Below are 21720 nucleotides of genomic sequence, written 5' to 3' on the forward strand. Positions count from 1 at the left end.
CTGTGACAGTTGGGCTTTGGAGCCTTTGAAAGCCACACGATGCCTTCCTCAACAAAAAGGCACACCAAACAAAAACCAGAAGGGACATTCAACCCTCCATGTCTCAAACTGATGTTTCCCCGGCGACATGAAAGCTGTGGATATGGACAATGTCTCGACAGCAGTGCCTCAGGAAGGGACGTTGTAAAGCCCCAGCAGGTGTGAATAGAATACACAGGGGAGGAGATTTGACGCAACACCCTGCGAGCGTCGGACCTGAATACCAGTGAATAAATCCCCTATCTTTTTCCTATGTTGGAAACAGTGTAACCCAGCAGGCTCCAGACAGGTGCTCAATATTTGTCCTTTTACTTATCAGCTCTGGGGAAACGACAGCGTGTCCAGATTGTACAATACGGGGGATTTAGATAATGGGGAGCGAGCAATGGAAAACAGTCTTTTGAAGGGAATGTCAAACACAGTGTATCCGGTGAGGTTTGGGCTGGGGAGGAGCTGAAAGTGACTATTAAGCCTTATCACGGTCCTCTCTGTCAGTGGCCTCAAAGAATCCAATGATACCATCCCTTATGGGCAATACAGTTGGCGAGAGCCACTTAATTGAGTCTTAGCTTACGTTACTGAATGAATGACAGTAAGGGATCGATTCAATAACACAGTCTTAGCTTACGTTACTGAATGACAGTAAGGGATCGATTCAATAACACAGTCTTAGCTTACGTTACTGAATGAATGACAGTAAGGGATCGATTCAATAACACAGTCTTAGCTTACGTTACTGAATGAATGACAGTAAGCGATCGATTCAATAACACAAAAGGGGAAAGCAAGAGCGCACATGCATGTGGTAGCCTTTATTCATTGTAATGCAGATGGAACAAGCTTCCTCTCCATCTTCCTCTCCGTCCCTGGAAACAGTCATAGTTTCTTTCCAGACAGGCCAGAGCGTCTGTAACCAGGTCAGCTCTCAGGGCAGTATGACATAAGACGGCTTCTGTAACCCTCTAATCCACAGAGGGCATTGTGACCATGGCTACTCTCAACCCTAATATGCCCCACGATCCACCACATTCACAGAGGGTGAGATTAGATTTTCCCTGGAAAGGAGGAGCATGTGGAGGTGAGGCGGAGGGTTCGTTTCTGCTTGACGTCTCCAGAATCCTCCTGGTTCACCCAGCTGCCCCCTTGATTGCATGCATCTGGTCCTCCCATGGCGGCCAGGACCAAGAAAAGTGCTGATAATTGGAGGCAGGGAACAATTCAAGATGGTTTTCATTAAAAGCGTTAATCCTATTCTCTGTCAGGCTTCATTTAATAGAGGCTGGCAGACTCTGGGATTTTCCTACAGGGAATCACCTCCACCAGCGAGTCTCCCTGAAATAAACCTCTCACCATTTACACATATTCATGTGACCCCACACAGCTTATCATGCTCAGATTTCCCCCCTTTTCCCCTCTAAAAGAAACGAGGGTTATTGACCCTAACAGCACGGAGACAGAATAGTATTAAAACGCAGCTTGTTGATATAATCTCCCATCGATGAAAGAAAAAAAAAAGAACAAAAGAGAGAGAATGGGAGAATTCAACTGTTTTAATTATCTATAATAAGCGCGCTTCCGGTTCTGTGTTTATTTTCCCAGAGGCGGCAGGAACGGGGTCTGATTCACTGTAGACCTTATCACCAGTACAGGAACTGATAGCGCCCATTGGCTCTCAGGAGCGTGAGCCAGTTGATATGTTGGATAAACACGCCTCTGGGGGTTAAGGCTGGGTGCAGGGTGTGTGTGCTTATCTGTGCTGTTAAAAATGTGTCCCATTTCTATTGTTCGCTCTACAGCCACCATAGACCATTAAACTGCTACCACAGACAGGGGAGTGGGTGGAGGATAGGGGCAGGATGTGGAAAGAGCGGATTTTCCAGACCTGAAATCATATCCACTGTTTGTTGGTATTTGATTAAGAGCACACCCGGAGATTTGTCTGTCTAAAATAGAGCAATATTTATGTAGAGTAAAGCTGTCAAGAGGTTAGCTCTATAGTTCTGTATACCCTCTTAACTATAGAATAAGGACATCATTGAGCAGTAGGTTTGTGCTGCTGATAGAATCTTTCTTTGTACAGCTCTGAAAAACAACATCTGCTGTGTTTTTATCATGTCTGCAGGAGATTAACACAGACTGCAACTAAGTACTGTGAGATCTGAACTTTAGATCGAGGGAATACTGAGGGAAAATACTGCACCTGCAAATCACGAGAAGGTAGAGATTGAAAAACTCCCAAACGTGAAGCGAGAAATCCCTGTAATACAGCCCCTCAACGGGAGTGTATTGTGGTAATGAAGGTTGGCTTCCAGAGCAGAGTCAGGAATAAGAGGTTTCTGCATTTTTCAGATGAATTCCTGTCTCGTTGCCATCGCAAATTACTGACCATTATGTTTTTCACTTTCCACATTAATATCACAACCCCCTGCAAATTAGTTTTTATTCCTAAACAGACCACACATTTTTACACATAAAAGTAAATTAGGGACTAGAACTTGAGCTTGGGTGGCCCTGTGTGTTATAGTCAAAAGGCCCAAATTCAAATCACTCTTTAAAGGGGTAATCCGGAGTCAAAGCGGGTACCCCACCACTTGTTTTGGTAAACAGCGGGGCATGGTGCTTTAGAAATAGAAACCACTCTCAAATTAAATAGAAACCACTCTCAAATAAATAGACAGAGCTTTGGATGCCAGGACTGACCTGACCATCGAGGAGATCAAAATGATAGTTTTAACCATGTTTGTTTACATTGACTTTGTTTACAAACATTGGGGTTAAACAAGCTTATATTTTGGGTTCTGATGGGTAGGACAGTGGAACTAAGCTCGAGGCAGTTAGAGGTTATATTCTTCAAGAATCACTAGATATATCTAATTCATTTAACAGTCCAAAATTGGATGTAGCAACTGCTGACTGGCCTTTGAAAGACTGTCTGTCAGTTTGTCAGTTCACACATTTGACATGAGATATTCGTAATAGTCAACACCTCCTTTGGGCATCATTTGGGAAATATCAAAAGGGAGCTGGTTTATCAAATCAAATTGTATTGGTCACATACACATGGTTAGCAGATGTTAATGTGTGTATAAGGTAGTTGTTGTGAAATTGTTAGATTACTTGTTAGATATTACTGCACGGTCGGAACTAGAAGCACAACCATTTCGCCACACTCGCATTAACATCTGCTAACCATGTGTATGTGACCTATAAAATTTGATTTGATTTCATGCGAGTGTAGAGCAATGCTTATGCTTCTCGTTCTGACCGTGCAGTAATATCTAACAATTCCACGACGACTACCTAATACACACAATGTAAGGGATGGAATAAGAATATGTACACATAAATATATAGACCGGCATAGGCAAGATGCAATAGAGGGTATAAAATACAGTATATACAGTTGAAGTCGGAAGTTTACATACACCGTAGCCAAATACATTTAAACTCAGTTTTTCACAATTCCTGATATTTAATCCTAGTAAAGATTCCCTGTCTTAGGTCAGTTAGGATCACCACTTTATTTTAAGAATGTAAAATGTGAGAATAATAGTAGAGAGAATTATGTGTTTCAGCTTTTATTTCTTTCATCACATTCCCAGTGGGTCAGAAGTTTACATACACTCAATTGGTATTTTATAGCATTGACTTTAAAATGTTTAACTTGGGTCAAACGTTTCTGGTAGCCTTCCACAAGCTTCCCACAATAAGTTAGGTGAATTCTGGCCCATTCCTCCTGACAGAGCTGGTGTAACTGAGTCAGGTTTCTTGGCCTCCTTGCTCGCACACATTTTTTCAGTTCTGCCCACAACTTTTCTACAGGATTGAGGTCAGGGCTTTGTGATGGCCACTCCAATACCTTGACTTTGTTGTCCTTAAGCCATTTTGCCACAACTTTGGAAGTATGCTTGGGGTCATTGTCCATTTGGAAAACCCATTTGCAACCAAGCTTTATCTTCCTGACTGATGTCTTGAGGTTGCTTCAATATATCCACATCATTTTTCCATCCTCATGATGCCATCTATTTTGTGAAGTGCACCAGTCCCTCCTGCAGCAAAGCACCCCCGAAACATGATGCTGCCACCCCCGTGCTTCACGGTTGGGATGGTGTTCTTCGGCTTGCAAGCCTCCCCCTTTTTCCTCCAAACATAACCATGGTCATTATGGCCAAACAGTTCTATTTTTGTTTCATCAGACCAGAGGACAAAAAGTACAATCTTTGTCCCCATGTGAAGTTGCAAACTGTAGTCTGGCTTTTTTTATGGTGGTTTTGGAGCAGTGGCTTCTTCCTTGCTGAGCAGCCTTTCAGGTTGTCGACATGGACTCGTTTTACTGTGAATATAGATACTTTTGTACCTGTTTCCTCCAGCATCTTCACAAGGTCCTTTACTGTTGTTCTGGGATTGATTTGCACTTTTCGCACCAAAGTACGTTCATCTCTAGGAGACAGAACGCGTCTCCTACCTGAGCGGTATGATGGCTGCGTGGTCCCATGGTGTTTATACTTGCGTACTATTGTTTGTACAGATGAACGTGGTACCTTCAGGCGTTTGGAAATTGATCCCAAGAATGAACTAGACTTGTGGAGGTCTACACAAGGTCTTTGCTGATTTCTTTTGATTTTCCCATGATGTCAAGCAAAGAGGCACTGAGTTTGAAGGTAGGCCTTGAAATACAAACCTCCAATTAGGCTAATTGACATCATTTGAGTTATCAGAAGTTTCTAAAGCCATGACATAATTTTCTGGAATTTTCCAAGCTGTTTAAAGGCACAGTCAACTTAGTGTATGGAAACTTCTGACCCACTGGAATTGTGATACAGTGAATTATAAGTGAAATAATCTGTCTGTAAACAATTGTTGGAAAAATGACTTGTGTCATGCACAAAGTAGATGTCCTAACCGACTTGCCAAAACTATAGTTTGTTAACAAGAAATTTGGAGTGGTTGAAAAACGTGTTTTAATGACTCCAACCTAAGTGTATGTAAACTTCCGACTTCAACTGTACATATGAGATGAATAATGTAAGATATGAATAATGAATAATGTAAGATAAGCATTATTAAAGTGGCATTATTTAAAATGACTAGTGATCCATTTATTAAAGTGCCCAATGATTTGAGTCTGTAAGTAGGCAGCAGCCTCTCTGTGTTAGTGATGGCTGTTTAACAATCTGATGGCCTTGAGATAGAAGCTGTTTTTCAGTCTCTCAGTCCCTTCTTTGATGCACCTGTACTGACCTCGCCTTCCGGATGGCGAGGTGGTGAACAGGCAGTGGCTCAGGTGGTTGTTGTCCTTGATGATCTTTTTGGCCTTCCTGTGACATGGGGTGGTGTAGGTGTCCTGGAAGGCAGGTAGTTTGCCCCCGGTGATGCGTTGTGCAGACCTCACTACCCTCTGGAGAGTCTTACGGTTATGGACGGAGCAGTTGCCATACCGTGCGGTGATACAGCCCGACAGGATGCTCTCAATTGTGCATCTGTAAAAGTTTGTGAGTGTTTTTGGTGACAAGCTGAATTTCTTCAGCCTCCTGAGGTTGAAGAGGCGCTGCTGCGCCTTCTTCACCACGCTGTCTGTGTGGGTGGACCATTTCAGTGTGTCCATTATGTACGCCGAGGAACTTAAAACTTTCTACCTTCTCCACTACTGTCCCGTCGATGTGGATAGAGGGGTGCTCCCTCTGCTGTTTCCTGAAGTCCACGATCATCTCTTTTGCTTTGTTAATGTTGAGTGAGAGGTTGTTTTCCTGACACCACACTGAGTGCCCTCACCTCCTCTCTGTAAGCTGTCTCGTTGTTGTTGGTAATCAAGCCCACTATTGTTGTGCCGCCTGCAAACTTGATGATTGAGTTGGAGGCGTGCATGGCCACTGAGTCATGGGTGAACAGGGAGTACAGGAGGGGGCTGAGCACGCACCCTTGTGGGGCCCCAGTGTTGAGGATCAGCGGGGTGAAGATGTTGTTTCCTACCTTCACCACCTGGGGGCGGCCGTCAGAAAGGCCAGGACCCAATTGCACAGGGCGGGGTTGAGACCCAGGGCCTTAAGCTTAATGATGAGCTTGGAGGGTACTATGGTGTTGAATGCTGAGCTGTAGTCAATGAACAGCATTCTTAAATAGGAATTCCTCTTGTCCAGATGGGATCGGGCAGTGTACAGTGTGATGGCGATTGCATCGTCTGTGGACCTGTTGGGGCGGTATGCAAACTTATATGGGTTTAGGGTGGCAGGTAAGGTGGAGGTGATATGATCTTTGACTAGTCTCTCAAAGCACTTCATGATGACAGAAGTAAGTGCTACGGGGCGGTAGTCATTTAGTGCGGTAGTCATTTAGTTCAGTTATCGTTGCCGCCTTTGGTACAGGAACAATGGTGGCCATCATGAAGCACGTGGGGACAGCAGACTGGGATAGGGAGCGATTGAATATGTGCTCTGAGGCCTCGGCTAGGGATGCCGTCTGGGCCAGCAGCCTTGCGAGGGTTAACGCGTTTAACGCGTCGGTGGCATTGTATTCTCCTCAAAGCGGGCAAAGAAGGTGTTTAGTTTGTCTGGAAGCAAGACGTCGGTGTGCGTGACGTCGCCGGGTAGATTTTTATAGTCCGTAACTGCCTGTAGACCCTACCACATACACTACCATTCAAAAGATTGGGGTCACTTAGAAATGTCCTTGTTTTTGAAAGAAAAGCAATTTTTTTGTCCATTAAAATAACATCAAATTGATCAGAAATACAGTGTAGACATTGTTAATGCTGTAAATGACTATTGTAGCTGGAAATGGCCGATTTTTATGGAATATCTACATAGGTGTACAAAGGCCCATTACCAGCAACCATCACTCCTGTGTTCCAATGGCACGTTGTGTTACCTAATCTTAGTTTATCAGTTTAAAATGCTAATTGTTCATGAGAAAACCCTTTTGCAATTATAATAACACAGCTGAAAACTGTTGTCCTGATTAAAGAAGCAATAAAACTGGCCTTCTTTAGACTAGTTGAGTATCTGGAGCATCAGCATTTGTGGGTTCGATTACAGGCCCAAAATTGCTAGAAACAAAGACCTTTCTTCTGAAACTCATCAGTCTATTCTTGTTCTGAGAATTTAAGGCTATTCCATGCGAGAAATTGCCAAGAAACTGAAGATCTGGTACAACGCTGTGTACTACTCCCTTCACAGAACAGCGCAAACTGTATCTAACCATAACAGAAAGAGGAGTGGTAGGCCCCAGTGCACAACTGAGCAAGAGGACAAGTACATTAGAGTGTCTAGTTTGAGAAACAGATGCCTCACAAGTCCTCAACTGGCAGCTTCATTAAATAGTACCCACAAAACACCAGTCTCCAGGTGACTCCGGGATGCTGGCTGGTTTATAAAAGCAATAAGGTACCTCGGGGGTTAGTGGTATATGGCCAATATACCACATCTAAGGGCTGTATCCAGGCACTCTGCGTTGCGTTGTGCAAAAGCACAACCCTTAGCCATATGCCACACCCCCTCTGGCCTTATTGCTTAAATAGCTGAGAGGAAAAACCAATAACTTATAAACCCCAAGAGATCCTGTATTTAGTTAAGTGATAATGCCCGAAAGCTGGTGTTTGTTGGATATATTGGCACGGGTGTTGTTTGTCGAAGGCCGGCAAACCATGCCAATATATCCAACAAACACCGGCTTCGAGGGCATTATCACTTTTATCCAACGGGTTACTAACATATTCAAATAATGATCGACATATTTTCATTAAAAAAGTGATTGATTAATTTATTTATACTATTTCATCCTTCTACAAGATATAGTCCCGACACAAATCTAGGGTTGCTAGAGACGCGACCCAGACGTTCGTTCTTTTTGTTCTGTATCTATGGACGTGACCCAGTCGTTCAGTCTTTTTGTTCTGTATCTATGGACGTGACCCAGTCGTTCAGTCTTTTTGTTCTGCATCTATAGCTATAGACGTGACCCAGTCGTTCAGTCTTTTTGTTCTGTATCTATAGACACGACACAGTCGTTCGTTCTAAATGTTCCATTGCCATACTGACTGGCAACGTTCTTATCCCTTGCTTGCTAGCTAGCCAACTACGGCTAATTTACAGTCAAAAAGTGTAGCCAGAATAACTGCAAAGTAGCTGTATTTGTTTAAGCTGTTTTCTAGTGACATTTATTTGGATACATCCATAACAATGAGCTAATGAGGCACGATTTAGCCAGGTATACAAAATGTGCTCTCTCGATTGGACACTGTTGTTCAGAGGAGGTAACCAACAACACAGCTAACACAATCACTTCAAACTGAAGCTGGAAAAACTGCAAACTAGCTGCATTTCGTCTTGATTTACCTTTTTTCAATTTACATTTCTTTGTATATATCCATTAAAATGATGTCAGCTGATTCATGATTTCGACTGGCTGAGAAACGCTGCCTGCCTCTCTCTCTCTCGTCCCGACTCCTGACCCCTACACGTTCATTACTGTGGGACAGTTGGAGATCGAATTTGAATATTAAAATAATGTTGCAAATGTCAGAGAGACAGACAGTAAGGTTTATACAAATCTCCCCTTTTGAAAACTAAAAGTTAGTCTAAAAGAAATGTGAGAGAATGTCTAGATGCTTTTTATAGTGGAGATTAAGTTTATAACTTCCCTGCCTGGGCTGATGAGACAGTGGATTGCACAATCAGATGGAACAGAGTAAATAGGCATTTTAACGTCACAGATTTAGCCGGCGGTAACTTGTGGAATAGACACCGGCTGGAATGCGGTTTTAACCAATCAGCATAAGACCCACCCGTTGTATAATGAAGTGTATCAGAGTTGCAGCCCAGTCCTCATAGGTTTGGAGGTAAAATATAGTTAGAAGTTAGTGGTTAAGATTTTGCCATGTAATGAACGGAAGCTGTCTGTCTGAAGCCAACTGCACCACAGACGCTGTGGTATGTATGAGGATGTGAACCATGCTCTGAAAACCTGCTCCGTTGTTTCATCCTTTCTTTTTTGTTGTTACCACAATTCATTTGGAATCGTATTGCACATGTTTTGTCTGGCTCTTCTGTTATATTGCACAACTTCCAAACATTGCACCATTTGATCAACGTCAATATCAATGCTGCGGTGAGAGGTCTCAGCGTTCCCACATACAACCACACCTACCCACCCACGCCTGAAACTATTAAAACAAGCAGGAGTTACCAAATGAAGGGAAGGACTGGCGTGTTGTCTTACCTCGTAGTGTGTGTTTGTTGGGCCACAGGAACCATGGCAGTAGCAGCAGGTAGAGCAGGTAGACCAGAGACAGGGCATTGTAGCGAAACAGGCAGGCTGGGGACACACAGAGGTCAGAGGACAGGTACGACACAGACAAACATCACAGTCAATGACTGATACACAGCAATATTTCTGAGTGGTTGAATGATCCAGGTACAAATCTGTGAATTGAGGTCACAGAGAGGAGACAGGAAGAAAGGGTGAGGGCTGAGACTGGGGTTGATTTACGCCTCTGCCTTTCATCAACAAGTCTCCCTGACACCCTCTGACACTTGTAATTGTTTGTAACCGCATGCCTCACACATCCACACACACACCTCCCTTACTGGAAAACATCTAATGAGTCGACATACAGGCAGGGCTCTCTCAGGTCCCTGTGAAAGCAGCAGCGATGGACCGTGTTAACAGTAACACAGAGCTGGATGGCAGCCAACCGTGGCCTGCTCTGCACTAAACATTCCTTTAATAATAATGATTATAATAATAATAATAATGATGATTATTAATACTGATAATACACCAGACCCTGTGATTGTCCAGGCATAATGCTGGTTACTCAGCCTGTGTTCAGTGAACTAGCTAGCTGCTGGTCATTTGAGCAGCTGCCAAGGGACACGAGGGCTTTCCAGACCGCCTGCTGGGGCCCTGGGAGGGCTGCCTTCACACCCCCCTCTCCTCTTCTCTCTCCTCTCTCCGGCTGAGCTCTGAGATTGGAAGGGGGAGCTGGGAGCCCAGCGCTCTGATCCCCTGTGCTGTGCTCAGCCCCTTAGCCTCTGGATCCTAACCAGGCCTGTTAGAGTCCTGCCACAACCGTCCATCTCACAGCATTTCATCCTCACAACCAACTCTCATCTGGCCATCTGGGTCTGCCCCTCAGTAACCTAAAGTAGCAGGCGTAAAAGAAACGCCTAAGCAGGGTCTGAAGAACTCAGAAGCATTACGCTTTCTACCGGCCCTACTGAGGGTGGCCCCACAGAGACCCAGCAGGGGGAAACAGCACTGCACTGCACTGCACAGTGTCCACAGCTGACGGCTGAGAGCCCATCCTACACATCACAACATATCCACCATAATAATGCCTTGCAGTCAGTCACTGTACCCAGTACAGTGTTCCAGCCCCGCAGGCGCTCCGCCCCGGCCTACAGTCTGCTATAGATCTATAATTAACACAACCAGAATGGGAGAATAAAGACAGGCTTTGTCCTATTAGTGAGAGTCAATGAGCTAGCTAGCGTGTGGCACACAGCGCTGTTTGTACTAAGGATTTTACTGGCCCACTTGAGGGAGCCTGAGATCACTGAGATCACCAGCTTCTCATCCCACAATCAACAGGCTTCGACAGAGACCAGAGACCAGAGAGGGGGAATGCCCCTAGTCTGCTCTTAGTTTACTGTAAATATGTGCTGCTAAAATGTAGTAAGAGCTTTTTCCTTTCTATTAATCCCTCTCCCCGTCATTGAATCTCAAGCATCCTCGCTCAAATGTGCACACACACACTCATACCCACGCACTAAACCAGCCGCTGACACAGTGCAGGAAAATGGGTTGCAACTCAACTGAAGCGAGGAAAAGTTAAACAGTCTGAGGAGTTCCTCCTGTGTTTCCTTCTTCCTTTCTTTCCATCTCCCTTCATCCATCTCCCTTCATCCATCTCCCGGACTGGCTGGCCATCTGTTTACCTCCTCTGTAGCATATCCCCAGTGTTTCCATTCCCCTGCCTGCCTGGCTACCTGACTGACTGCCTGAGCAGTTACACTACACTACCTATTGCACCCAGCTAGGAAAGTAGAGGTCAGCCAATCAGGATTACTTATACAGTCAGGGGCTCTATACAGTATGAACAGTGTCCACTTTTCAATGACTGAAGAATCTCCTTATTAACAATCAATGAGAGATGAGCGGTTCGGATGAGTAGTAGTAGTATTATAAGTTCTCAAACAAACACACGCTTTCACACACACCAAACATCTACCAATCAGGTGTGGTGTGAGCGTGACAGAGTACTGAGATCCTGTGGTGCAGAAACCGAGAGAAATGCCATGTGATCAAGGGAGCAATTAGCCAGACAGAGACAGAGACAGAGAGAGAGAGAGACAGAGAGAGAGACAGAGAGAGAGACAGGAGAGAGAGAGAGAGAGAGAGAGAGAGACAGAGACGGAGAGAGAGAGACAGAGACAGAGAGAGAGACAGAGAGAGAGAGAGAGAGACAGAGAGAGAGACAGAGACGAGAGAGAGAGAGAGAGACAGAGACAGAGAGAGGAGGAACCCACTCCTCAAAAAGCAGCACTACCTCACTCTGTTGTTCCTACAGGGTCAAAGCCCTAACATCCCAGCCTAGACTCCCACCACCAACGGCTCTAAATAGCAGAGCCCATAGACTCTCAAACTATGCATCGGATAGATTCAGGAAATTATGGTAATTGAGATTGGAAAACCAAACAGCATGCCGCCGAGTTGGGGTCGTGACGCACCTCTGAGGAACACACTCGGAGTGTGTGTGTCCCAGCTTGGTCTGTGCCCTGTGCAGAGTCAAACACGGTGAAAAGCTGGTCTCTTATGCCCAGGGCCTTATAATGTACGCTCTATGGTAAAACACCTTTGGACTACACTTACTGTAGCTGCCTCATTTAGAGGTACAATTTATACGCAGACATCACACTGAATTAAGTTTCAAGCTCTAATTTGTCAATAATAAACCTGCAAATGTTTGCCTTCAGAGTTGCATAGCTATTTCTGGGAATAGTTTTCAAATGGATACCTGTGTGCCTCTGGAGCACATCTCACCATCAACATATATTTCAATATAACTCCTCTTTATTAGAGAAAATATTAAGAAGTGGTTGTTTCTTGAGGGTCTTGATCACTGTCAATCCATTACCATACCCAACCATGGACCACACTACTGACGGAATGATGCATTGCAAACTGCAAAGACTAACAGACTTGTTACACGTTACTCTGAAATATCTTCCCATTACATAGTTGTAGACTCAACAGTAGTCTAATCCTCAATGTCAATAGACAGTCACACTTCATATATACAACACCCAGTCCAACTCCTGGCCAGAGGCTCTACGTTTCCCATCTGGCATGTCATTGTTTTATAGCTCCTGTGTTGACTGAGGGAGGAGATGTGGACTCCTTATCTCCACTGACTTACGTCAGGGACTCTCCTGTATTGAAATATTCTTGCCAATCTTTCCAGGGCTTTGGCAGTTTTTCCTTAAACTTGAGGTTGTTTACTGTACGGCAAATAGAAAGGTCTCCACAGAGTAATCCTGCTAAGCTGACTCAACATAAACCTGAAATGGAAGAACACTGAAGAGGGAGCTGACCTTTTACACTCAGGTGCTTTTCATTTTCTGGCGGACACTCAAAATGTCATCATCTCCATTAGGCAAAGCCTATTGGGAGAGTCCAAGCTGCTGATCTGATCACTGTTTCGAAAAAACAAATTGGTATCGTTTCAGTAGATAGTGGTGGTTGAATTGTTTTAACTGTATGGGCCTGTCTGTAAAGCAGTTTATCCCACATCAGCTTTAGATCAGCAGTGAATCATCTCAGATCACCGTTTTCAGTGTCTGCTGACAGAGCCAAATCTGATTAAAAGACGTTTCCAATGTGCGGAATTGCCACAGGTCATGAGCAACACACTCACAGTGGATCGGTCTAATATCAGAGCTAACGGATTGCAATACCTTCCACCCTCCAAGCATTTACAGTGTTTTCAGTGTAGCGTAGTGGTGCTACTGAGAACACGTGGCAAGACTGTGACTGTGACAAGCAGTGTCCCAGAGAAACCAACCCAGTCAGTTAAAGGCTCCTCTCGTTCAGACAAAAGCAGTGCTTTGACAAATGCTAAGAGGCAGCGGCGCCAATATGATCCCTGCACTTTGCTGCAGCTTGCCTTCCCCGGTAGCGTGGCCAAATGCCTGTTAATCAGATGGGCAGACACCCAGTTTTCAGGGACCTCACCCTGGTCCTGACAGCAGCTCCTCAATCACATCTTAGCTTCTCCCTGGAGCTAGCTGAGTCATAGCAGAGGCACGGCAACATGATTGCGTCATCAAATGTAACATGAGAGAAAGAAAATCAAATACCTAAGGCATGTCCTGCGACAAGGCAGGCACACCACAAAACACTGTCAACAGAAAGTGTCACGTGACTGCAGCTCACATGTGCATACAGAATAGAGCTATCCCACCTCAGAAACACGACACACTACACACAACCCAGACGGTTCATTGCAGCCACATCAAAGGTGATTGAAAATGACAAATAACCTTTAGCAGCAGAAAACGGAGGGAGGAAGTTGAGAAAGCGAGGGAAAACATAAGAAGCGAGGCCAACTGCGATCACTCGGTTGGGTCTGTGAGCATGTGCGCCTGCCCGGCCCAGTGAAGCCAACAGCTACAGGACTCCAGGGGCCCACAGCTGGCCCTCACAGTGACCACAGTCTACAGGTATGTGAACACAGCCCAGTCCGGCACGGGTCACAGAGACAGGAAGAGAGACGGCTGGAGAGGGAAAGAGGGGGAGGGTAGGAGAGAGAGGAAAAAAGAGACAGATGGAAATGAAGAGCAAGGGGAAAGGGAGGATATAAAGAGGGAGAGGTGGGGGAGTGAGAGAGAGAGAGATGATATGGGAGAGGAGTGGGTGAGTAAGCGTCTTGGATGAGCCAAGTGGGTAAAGGGTAGTGAGAGGAGGGATAGATACTGGAACATGAAAACATCTTCGGAATGAACAGCAGGGTGCTGATGTCAAGCAAAACATCTGGGAAACTCTAAACTGGCAACTGTGTAACCATCCTCGTCAACAGTGGCTATGAGTAATCCTGCACTATAATTGGCGCTATAACTGGACTAACTATGACGCTCAAAAAAGACAACACTATATCAATGTCTACATGCTAAAGTTCGTTAAACACAGAATTATCCTGAATGCAATCATCTGTTTCTTTCAAATTCATCATGATGGCCTGGGTCTTTCTGGGCGTAATTGCAGTCATTCAAATTTTAGCTCCATAACACAAGGTCAGATCTTCAATATCATTGATAGTTGAATGACATGTAGATCCCTCACAGAAGTTGAGTGGATTATGTATGTGTCTCTCATACAGCGGTGTGGGTTCAATGGGTCTCTATAGATCCCTGTGATTCCTCCTGACTCGTTGGCTCTGGTTAGAATGAGTCACACAGAGGTCTTCCATTGCAGTGGTCTCAGATCTGCCGTCTTCAACATGTCTTGTGTTTCCACTACTGTACAGCTGAAAGGACCCTCTTATTCAACTCACCAGTGGAAAGTACCCTAACTAGGCTCACTACAGTCTATCAGTCTATCACCTGGGCACTTATTCTGATCCTACTATTCTGCTGGAGTGTGCGTAGCTGAAGAGAGAGGGGTTTAAGGGGAAATGTAGGGAGCAGTTTTCCATTGACGCCCCAGTGTTCCATGATGTCAGCTGAGCTCAGGGAGAGAAACAACGGCTCATGGAAGCCATTAAGTAATCAACTGTGTGTTTAAAAAGGACCCGATCTCCATGTGGACAGTGGGGCGATCAACTAATGAGGACGGCTTTATGTGATAATTAAAATAAAAATGGCCAGTCTGGATGTGACAGGGCTTTGACAGTTTTACATGCTCTACTGCAACTCTCCGGTACAGTGGGGAAAAAGCCACGTCCACAGATTTGGATCCACGGCTTAAAACCACATGACAGCAGCTCTAGATTGCCTTCTGATTGCCATATTTCGGTATAACCTACCTATCTAATCCATCCATATCTACTAGGGTGAATGGGATGTTCCTGGACTGAGGCCGGCCCAGGGAGCCTGACTGATCCCAGCTCCTCTGTTCTGATGGAGAGAGGAGATGGTGGGGAGCCAGAGTCAGGGCAGCTCTCCCAGCCAGACACAGAGCTGGGTTATAGGGGTGAGTGGAGAGAGACAACCCCTCCCTGGAGCACAGGCCGTAAAGGGCTTCCAGGATGATGAATCCCATTGCCAGCTACTAAAGCCTATAGATCTGGCAGGCCCTGCATGAGGCCTACAGCCAGAGACAATCCCCCTTCCTCTGTCTTTCCCACACACACACACACACACACTGCACACACTGTATGCTCAAATACTGAGCTCCCCACAGTTGTGAAAGACATGAAACAAAAATCTTCCTGTGTGCCTGCGAGGAATTGGAAAATAAAAAGCGAGGAGAACTGAGAATGTGAAAGCAACCAGTCCTCCTGTCTGTGTCTGTTCCTGGAGATGTAGCGGCCAACCCTGACCTCCATTCTCACTCATTTTCATGTTTCCAAACAGACAAACTCCTTTCGACAGACAAGAGTTCATTTACAGCACTCTTAAACTTTCCCGTTTCTGCATGCTATTACTATTACCACGCTATTACTGCTAACATTTCAGAGAGAGAGAAAGTCAAGAATCATAACATGCCCTTAAGGGTAGCAATTTAAAAAGGATACAAGCCATTCACGTGTGATCCGCAGGACAATAGTAGGGCCTAAACAGAGACAACCAGACAAAACTAAACAAATCAGAACAAAGGAGGGGAACTTTGTCAACTCGAATCGCTCTCTGAAAGACACCTTGCCGCAGGAATGAAAGCTTCACAAGGCCCATTGAGTATGTGTGGTGTGTGAATAAGAAATAGGGAACTTGAGCTGCCCTCCTGGGTAAAATATGGAGACTATTCACTCACTGAAACCTGAGAACATTTCTCAACAAATATGAGTCAAATCCTAACAAATTAGCTGGCATCGCAAGAAGTGCATGCTGCCAAGTCAATCTCTATTCATTGTTCATGCACATTGCAGCTCTATGAAACAATGCTCATTCTTCTATCCTCTAAACAATCACTTCCCCTTTGGTTTCCCTTCCCTCCTTGATGGGTGAAACTGTTCTACTTCTGTGCCAGCAGACTGGTCTCATAGATTAGACGTAGCATAGTAGATGTAAATCAGAAACACTCAAATGAGTACGATATGTTACGTTTGGTATGGTTACATAAGACAGGTTACTTCAAACAAAAACTAAAGTAGGGTAGTTGGGCGGGGTGGATGGGTGAACGCAAACGTCTAGCAACCCAAGGTTGCGTGTTCGAATCGCATCAATGGCAACTTTCGCTACTTATTACTTTTTATCTACTTTGTAAATAAATACTTACCTAACCCTTCCCCTAACCCTTTTAGCTAACACTTCCCCTAACCTTAAGCCTTTTAGCTAACCTTTCCCTAACGCTAACCCTTTAACCTAACTCCTAACTTTAACCCTAACCCCTAGAGCTAGCTAACGTTAGCCACCTAGCTAACGTTAGCAACAACAAATTGGAATTCATAACATAGCATAAGTTTTGCAAATTCGTAACATATCGTACGAATTGCTATTCATAACTTATCGTATGAATTGTGTGTCTCGGATTTACATACAGAATAATACAAAATGTGCTGAGACCACTTGGGTGCCAGGGGAGGAAATGGAGAAGTTTTTCCCTTAAAATAGAAAATATGCGTTAATACGTGCCCCTTTCAAACACTATGAATATTTCCATTAGTATGAATGCAGTATCTTGCGACAAACAGCCAGGTCTGCCCTTTGTAGGACTGAATGGCCATGCGGTGCTCAAGGGGGGGTATTACTATTTCTGCATACATAACAACCCATCTATCACCCTGTTCTAAAGGATCAAAATGAACACCACTCTCCACCCATCTGTAGGAGACTTCTCCACCCGACGGACACGGCGAGCAAAGGCGTGTGCCATGTGGCCCGAGAAGATAACGCCGCTAGCCAAGTAGCCTGAACAGACCGTCACTCTCACTTCACTCCCTCCCTCATTCTCTCATTCTCTCTTTGACAGTAAAGGCAGCGGAGGCTCTGGGAGCATGTGTGGGGAGGATATTGCACCACCACCTCAATTCAGATCCAGAACTCAAGCGGCGCAGTCAGGCGACGGCACGAGGAAGCAATTTTCCATAAAATGGCCCATAACAAAAGCAGCATTCAGCGTGAAGAACAGAATGTGGACCCTGTCGTAAATGTCAGAAAGCGTTTTGATATGCCCAGCTCTCATCTCAGCATGTAGCCTGCTCTTTAACACTTCACAGCCCTCTCTCTGACTCTGTACTCTGCCCCTCTCATCATTATCATCATCATCTGATGCCTGACAAACAGGGAGATCAGGGTCATTATGAGGCATTTTGTAATCCCGTTACTGGAGGAATCGAAAGTAAAAAGCACAAGGCTTGTCAGGGCAAGTGTGTGAGGAATGCTTACAGAGAGGCATAATCTAACACGTTGAATGGTGTGAGTTTTAGCTTGTAGCTCTTACTTGGCTGTAATTTATTTTTTGGGAGTTTTCTAGGCCATATGGCCTAGTTACAGTTGTAAGAAGTGATGATACAGTTTGAAGTGCAACATGAGAACTAAACCACTCTACAGTTTCTTTTGAAATTCGGAAAAGGAACTACATTTCCCTACAGTATTTCCTTACAGACGAGCCTCCATCAGGTTCAAAACCAAGAAAGCAGAATAAGCATGACTGGACAAAACATGCCGGCATTACCCATGCCGTTTGAACTGATGTACATCACACCACACAAACATAGGAGCACCTACACTACATATTATCCAAACTAGTGCCCTTAACCTCAGAGCTTTCACCTTGAAACCCCAAGGTAAATCAAGGTATTAATTTCAAATGAAATATTTTGATTTAGCGATTTACATTTTCAGAGAGCAATTAGAGAGACACATCCTTTCCATTGCAACAGACAGCCTAATACTTGGCTTGACACCTCTAAAATAGCTTAACATTGAATTGCATTTAGAGCTGTTGAAATGCTCATCATTCATTCCCATGAAGAGGAGATGAGAAGGAGTGGAAGATCATAGTGAGACCTTAACCCCATAAGTGTATCACTCACTTACATGTCATTGGAAACCAGAGAGTGAGCTGAGTTACAGTGAGAAGACACTTCAAATGTGTCACCTATCCATGGGCCTAGGGCCCCTCAGCAATATAGCAGTTACTGTTATTATTAGTGCCAGAGATAAGAGACAGCTGTCATATGGCTCAGACTCAGCAGCAAGCTGTAACACAATGTCCACTATTCATAACTATGAACACAGGCAGTGTTATGTCTCTCATATCAAACAATCACCACTTAATTAAAACAGTTTCAATTAATCAAATCAGGTTTTTATGAGCTATATCCTAAATAGAAGCTATAGAATGGTGGTGAAAGTCGGATTAAATGGAAAACCTTTACATTAAAAAAAAGAGATGCCTGCCAAGCAGATAAATTAACCAACTGTAATATCATCTTACTTAAAGATGTATTATTAAAAGGTGTTGTATCATTTCAGCCAGTAGTTTTGAAAGTAGCGCTCACAAGTAAAAAATAATTATATGCCAAGAGAATAGTAGAATAATAGTGAAGACATCACAACTATGAAATAACACATATGGAATCATGAAGTAACCAAAAAAGTGTTAAACAAAATCAAAATACATTTTATATTTTAGATTCTTCAAAGTAGCCACCCTTTGCCTTGATGACAGCTTTGCACACTCTTGGCATTCTCTCATCCAGCTTCACCTGGAATACTTTTCCAACAGTCTTGAAGGAGTTCCCACATATGCTGAGCACTTGTTGGCTGCTTTTTCTTCACTCTGCGGTCCAACTCATCCCAAACCATCTCAATAGGGTTGAGGTCGGGTGATTGTTGAGGCCAGGTCATCTGATGCAGCACTCCATCACTCTCCTTCTTGGTCAAATAGCCCTTACACAGCCTGGAGGTGTGTTTTGGGTCATTGTCCTGTTGAAAAACAAATTATAGTCCCACTAAGCGCAAACCAGATGTATCGCTGCAGAATGCTGTGGTAGCCATGCTGGTTAAGTGTGCCTTCAATTCTAAATAAATCACAGACAGTGTTACTAGTAAAGCACCCCCACACCTCCTCCTCCATGCTTCACGGTCGGAACCACACATGCGAAGATCATCCATTCACCTACTCTGCATCTCACAAAGACATAGCGGTTGGAACCAAAAATCTAAAAAAGTACAGATTTCCACCGGTCTAATGTCCATTGCTCGTGTTTCTTGGCACAATCAAGTCTCTTCTTATTATTGGTGTCCTTTAGTTGTGGTTTCTTTGCAGCAATTCGACCATGAAGGACAGATTGACGCAGTCTCCTCTTAACAATTGATGTTGAGATGTGTCTGTTACTTTTTATTTGGGCTGCAATCTGATGTGCAGTTAACTCTAATGAACTTGTCCTCTGCAGCAGAGGTAACTCTGGGTCTTCCTTTCCTGTGGCGGTCCTCATGAGAGCCAGTTATCATCATAACGCTTGATGGTTTTTGCGACTGCACTTGAAGAAACTTTCAAAGTTCTTGAAATTTTCCGGATTGACTGACTTCCATGTCTTAAAGTAATGATGGACTGTTGTTTCTCTTTGCTTATTTGAGCTGGTTCTTGCCATAATATGGACTTGGACTTTTACCAAATAGGGCTATCTTCTATATACCACCCCTACCTAGTCATAACACAACTGATTGGCTCAAACACAGTCCAAGTGACTACATCATGAAGCTGGTTGAGAGAATTCCAAGAGTGTACAAATAGTGTACAAAGCTGTCATCAAGGCAAAGGGTGGCTACTTTGAAGAATCTAAAATATATTTTCATTTGTTTAACACTTTTTTGGTTACTACACGATTCCATCTGTATCATGTCATAGTTTATGTTTTCACTTTTATTCTACAATGTAGAAAATAGTCAAAATAAAGAAAAACCCTTGAATGAGTAGGTGTGTCCAAACTTTTGACAGGTACTGTGTTTGTTCTTCAGGCAATTCACATGACATGTTACAAATTTGTAAGTGCTTAAAGATCCCATTCAATTTCTAATTATTCTCTTCATAAAATAACTCACTGAGATGAGGAAGCGCAACTTCCTCTCCCTTACACACACACACACACACACACTGTGCCATATCCGTTTGGCTTGGAGGGACTGGACCACTGGGCCTATGGGCAGTTGGCCTGGCTGCAGATCCAGCTCTGCCCAATGCCCTAGATATCCGAGAGGGTTTTCTCTGGCCGTGGTCAGCCAGCCTCAGCCCCAGACAGCCAGCTAGTTGAGCACATCTAAATGAGGGCCTGTGTGACCGCAAGAGGTGTTGGACATTGCAGTTCCATGCTCCTCATTAAATAGAGCTTTAGCACTCCCGTGTCTGTGGTGGCTGGCCAGCACAAGGCCAGAGCGGCGGTCTGTTATCTGGTTAGCGGTCAGCCAGAGGCATCAGTGTGAAGTCAAATTCTCATTTAAAGAGTAACCTCCAACTCTATCATGTTTTACTGAGGCCTGAAAGACAAAGCTCTGTAGCCGGGCCAATTCCACACCGGTCCTTGGCTCACTGTTAATTCAACAGTAATGAGTTTGGATGGTGCTGGCTGGTGTCAGATTCCAGACCTAACATACAGAGTGGTTCTGGGGCCTAGCAGAGAAGCTAGTCTTCCCTGACTGAGTCCAAGTCCTGTAGATAAATGTGTGAGTAATAGCATTTAATTGAGTGCTCAAGCAGTGTGTTTATGATTATGGCACTATGTGTTGTGAAGTTCAACTTCCTCCCACTCATCTCAATCCAATTATTTTGACAGAAGCAGCACCTACATGGAGGATTATGTCTGAGTTCAGTCAAAGGACACTCATGACAGCACCTTCACAGCTGTGTGTGTGTGTGTGTGTGTGTGTGTGTGTGTGTGTGTGTGTGTGTGTGTGTGTGTGTGTGAGAAAGAGATTAGTGAGGTAAACCGCTGCCCAAATGAAGATATGCAGAAACTGATTGTCCCCAAAAAATTCCTGATCACACTTGTAGTCGATGTTATGGCTACATTAGCTAGCATAGCTCATGCACAGAAACACTTCCTCAGGTCTAACGGTTGTGGCGCGCCGAACTGCGCACGTGAAGGCCGTCAAACCAAACGCACTCCTTCAATATAAAATTGTCTTTGACAAAAATAAAAACGTGTCAGTTTATCACTTTCACGAGGTTGTAGTAATGACAGGTTCAGATACTTAAGAGATCGGCTCGAATCTAGGTTTTGCTTTTAGAATTCGAGAAAATAAGGATACATTTTTCACTTCTCCCATTGAGTTACCAAACCCACGTCTGGTCTGTCTAGTCTGCTTGGCAACGCGTTCCTGGAATTATCGCATCTCAGGGTTTGAATTCAGTGTTTCCCGAATACTTACACTGGTCAGAATGTGTCTCACTTGGTGTGATAAAATACTTGATCAATTGCTCATAGGGAACAAAACTTAGTGACAAACAATACTGATGATGCATCTCAGGCATTGTTTGAATACATTTTGGTAATTGATTATAGCACAGATCAACATACACTTG

General features: G+C 44.2%; 1 protein-coding gene across 2 annotated transcripts in view; it reads right to left on the reverse strand.

The window, feature by feature from the left end:
- The window catches only part of LOC106587265 (piezo-type mechanosensitive ion channel component 1), a 73319-nt gene that overhangs the window by 40657 nt on the left and 10942 nt on the right, over positions 1 to 21720 (reverse strand). For both annotated transcript variants that reach the window (XR_014382817.1, XM_014175505.3), the window contains exon 2: positions 9253 to 9348. Coding sequence is in view for 1 of the 2 variants with exons in the window: in XM_014175505.3 (XP_014030980.2) it covers positions 9253 to 9348 (96 nt within the window). In the remaining variant the exon portion in view is untranslated. The remainder of the gene's footprint in view (positions 1 to 9252; positions 9349 to 21720) is intronic.

Source organism: Salmo salar, chromosome 26, assembly GCF_965601325.2.
Source record: "Salmo salar chromosome 26, fSalSal1, whole genome shotgun sequence".
In the NCBI taxonomy this organism is placed as follows: domain Eukaryota; kingdom Metazoa; phylum Chordata; class Actinopteri; order Salmoniformes; family Salmonidae; genus Salmo; species Salmo salar.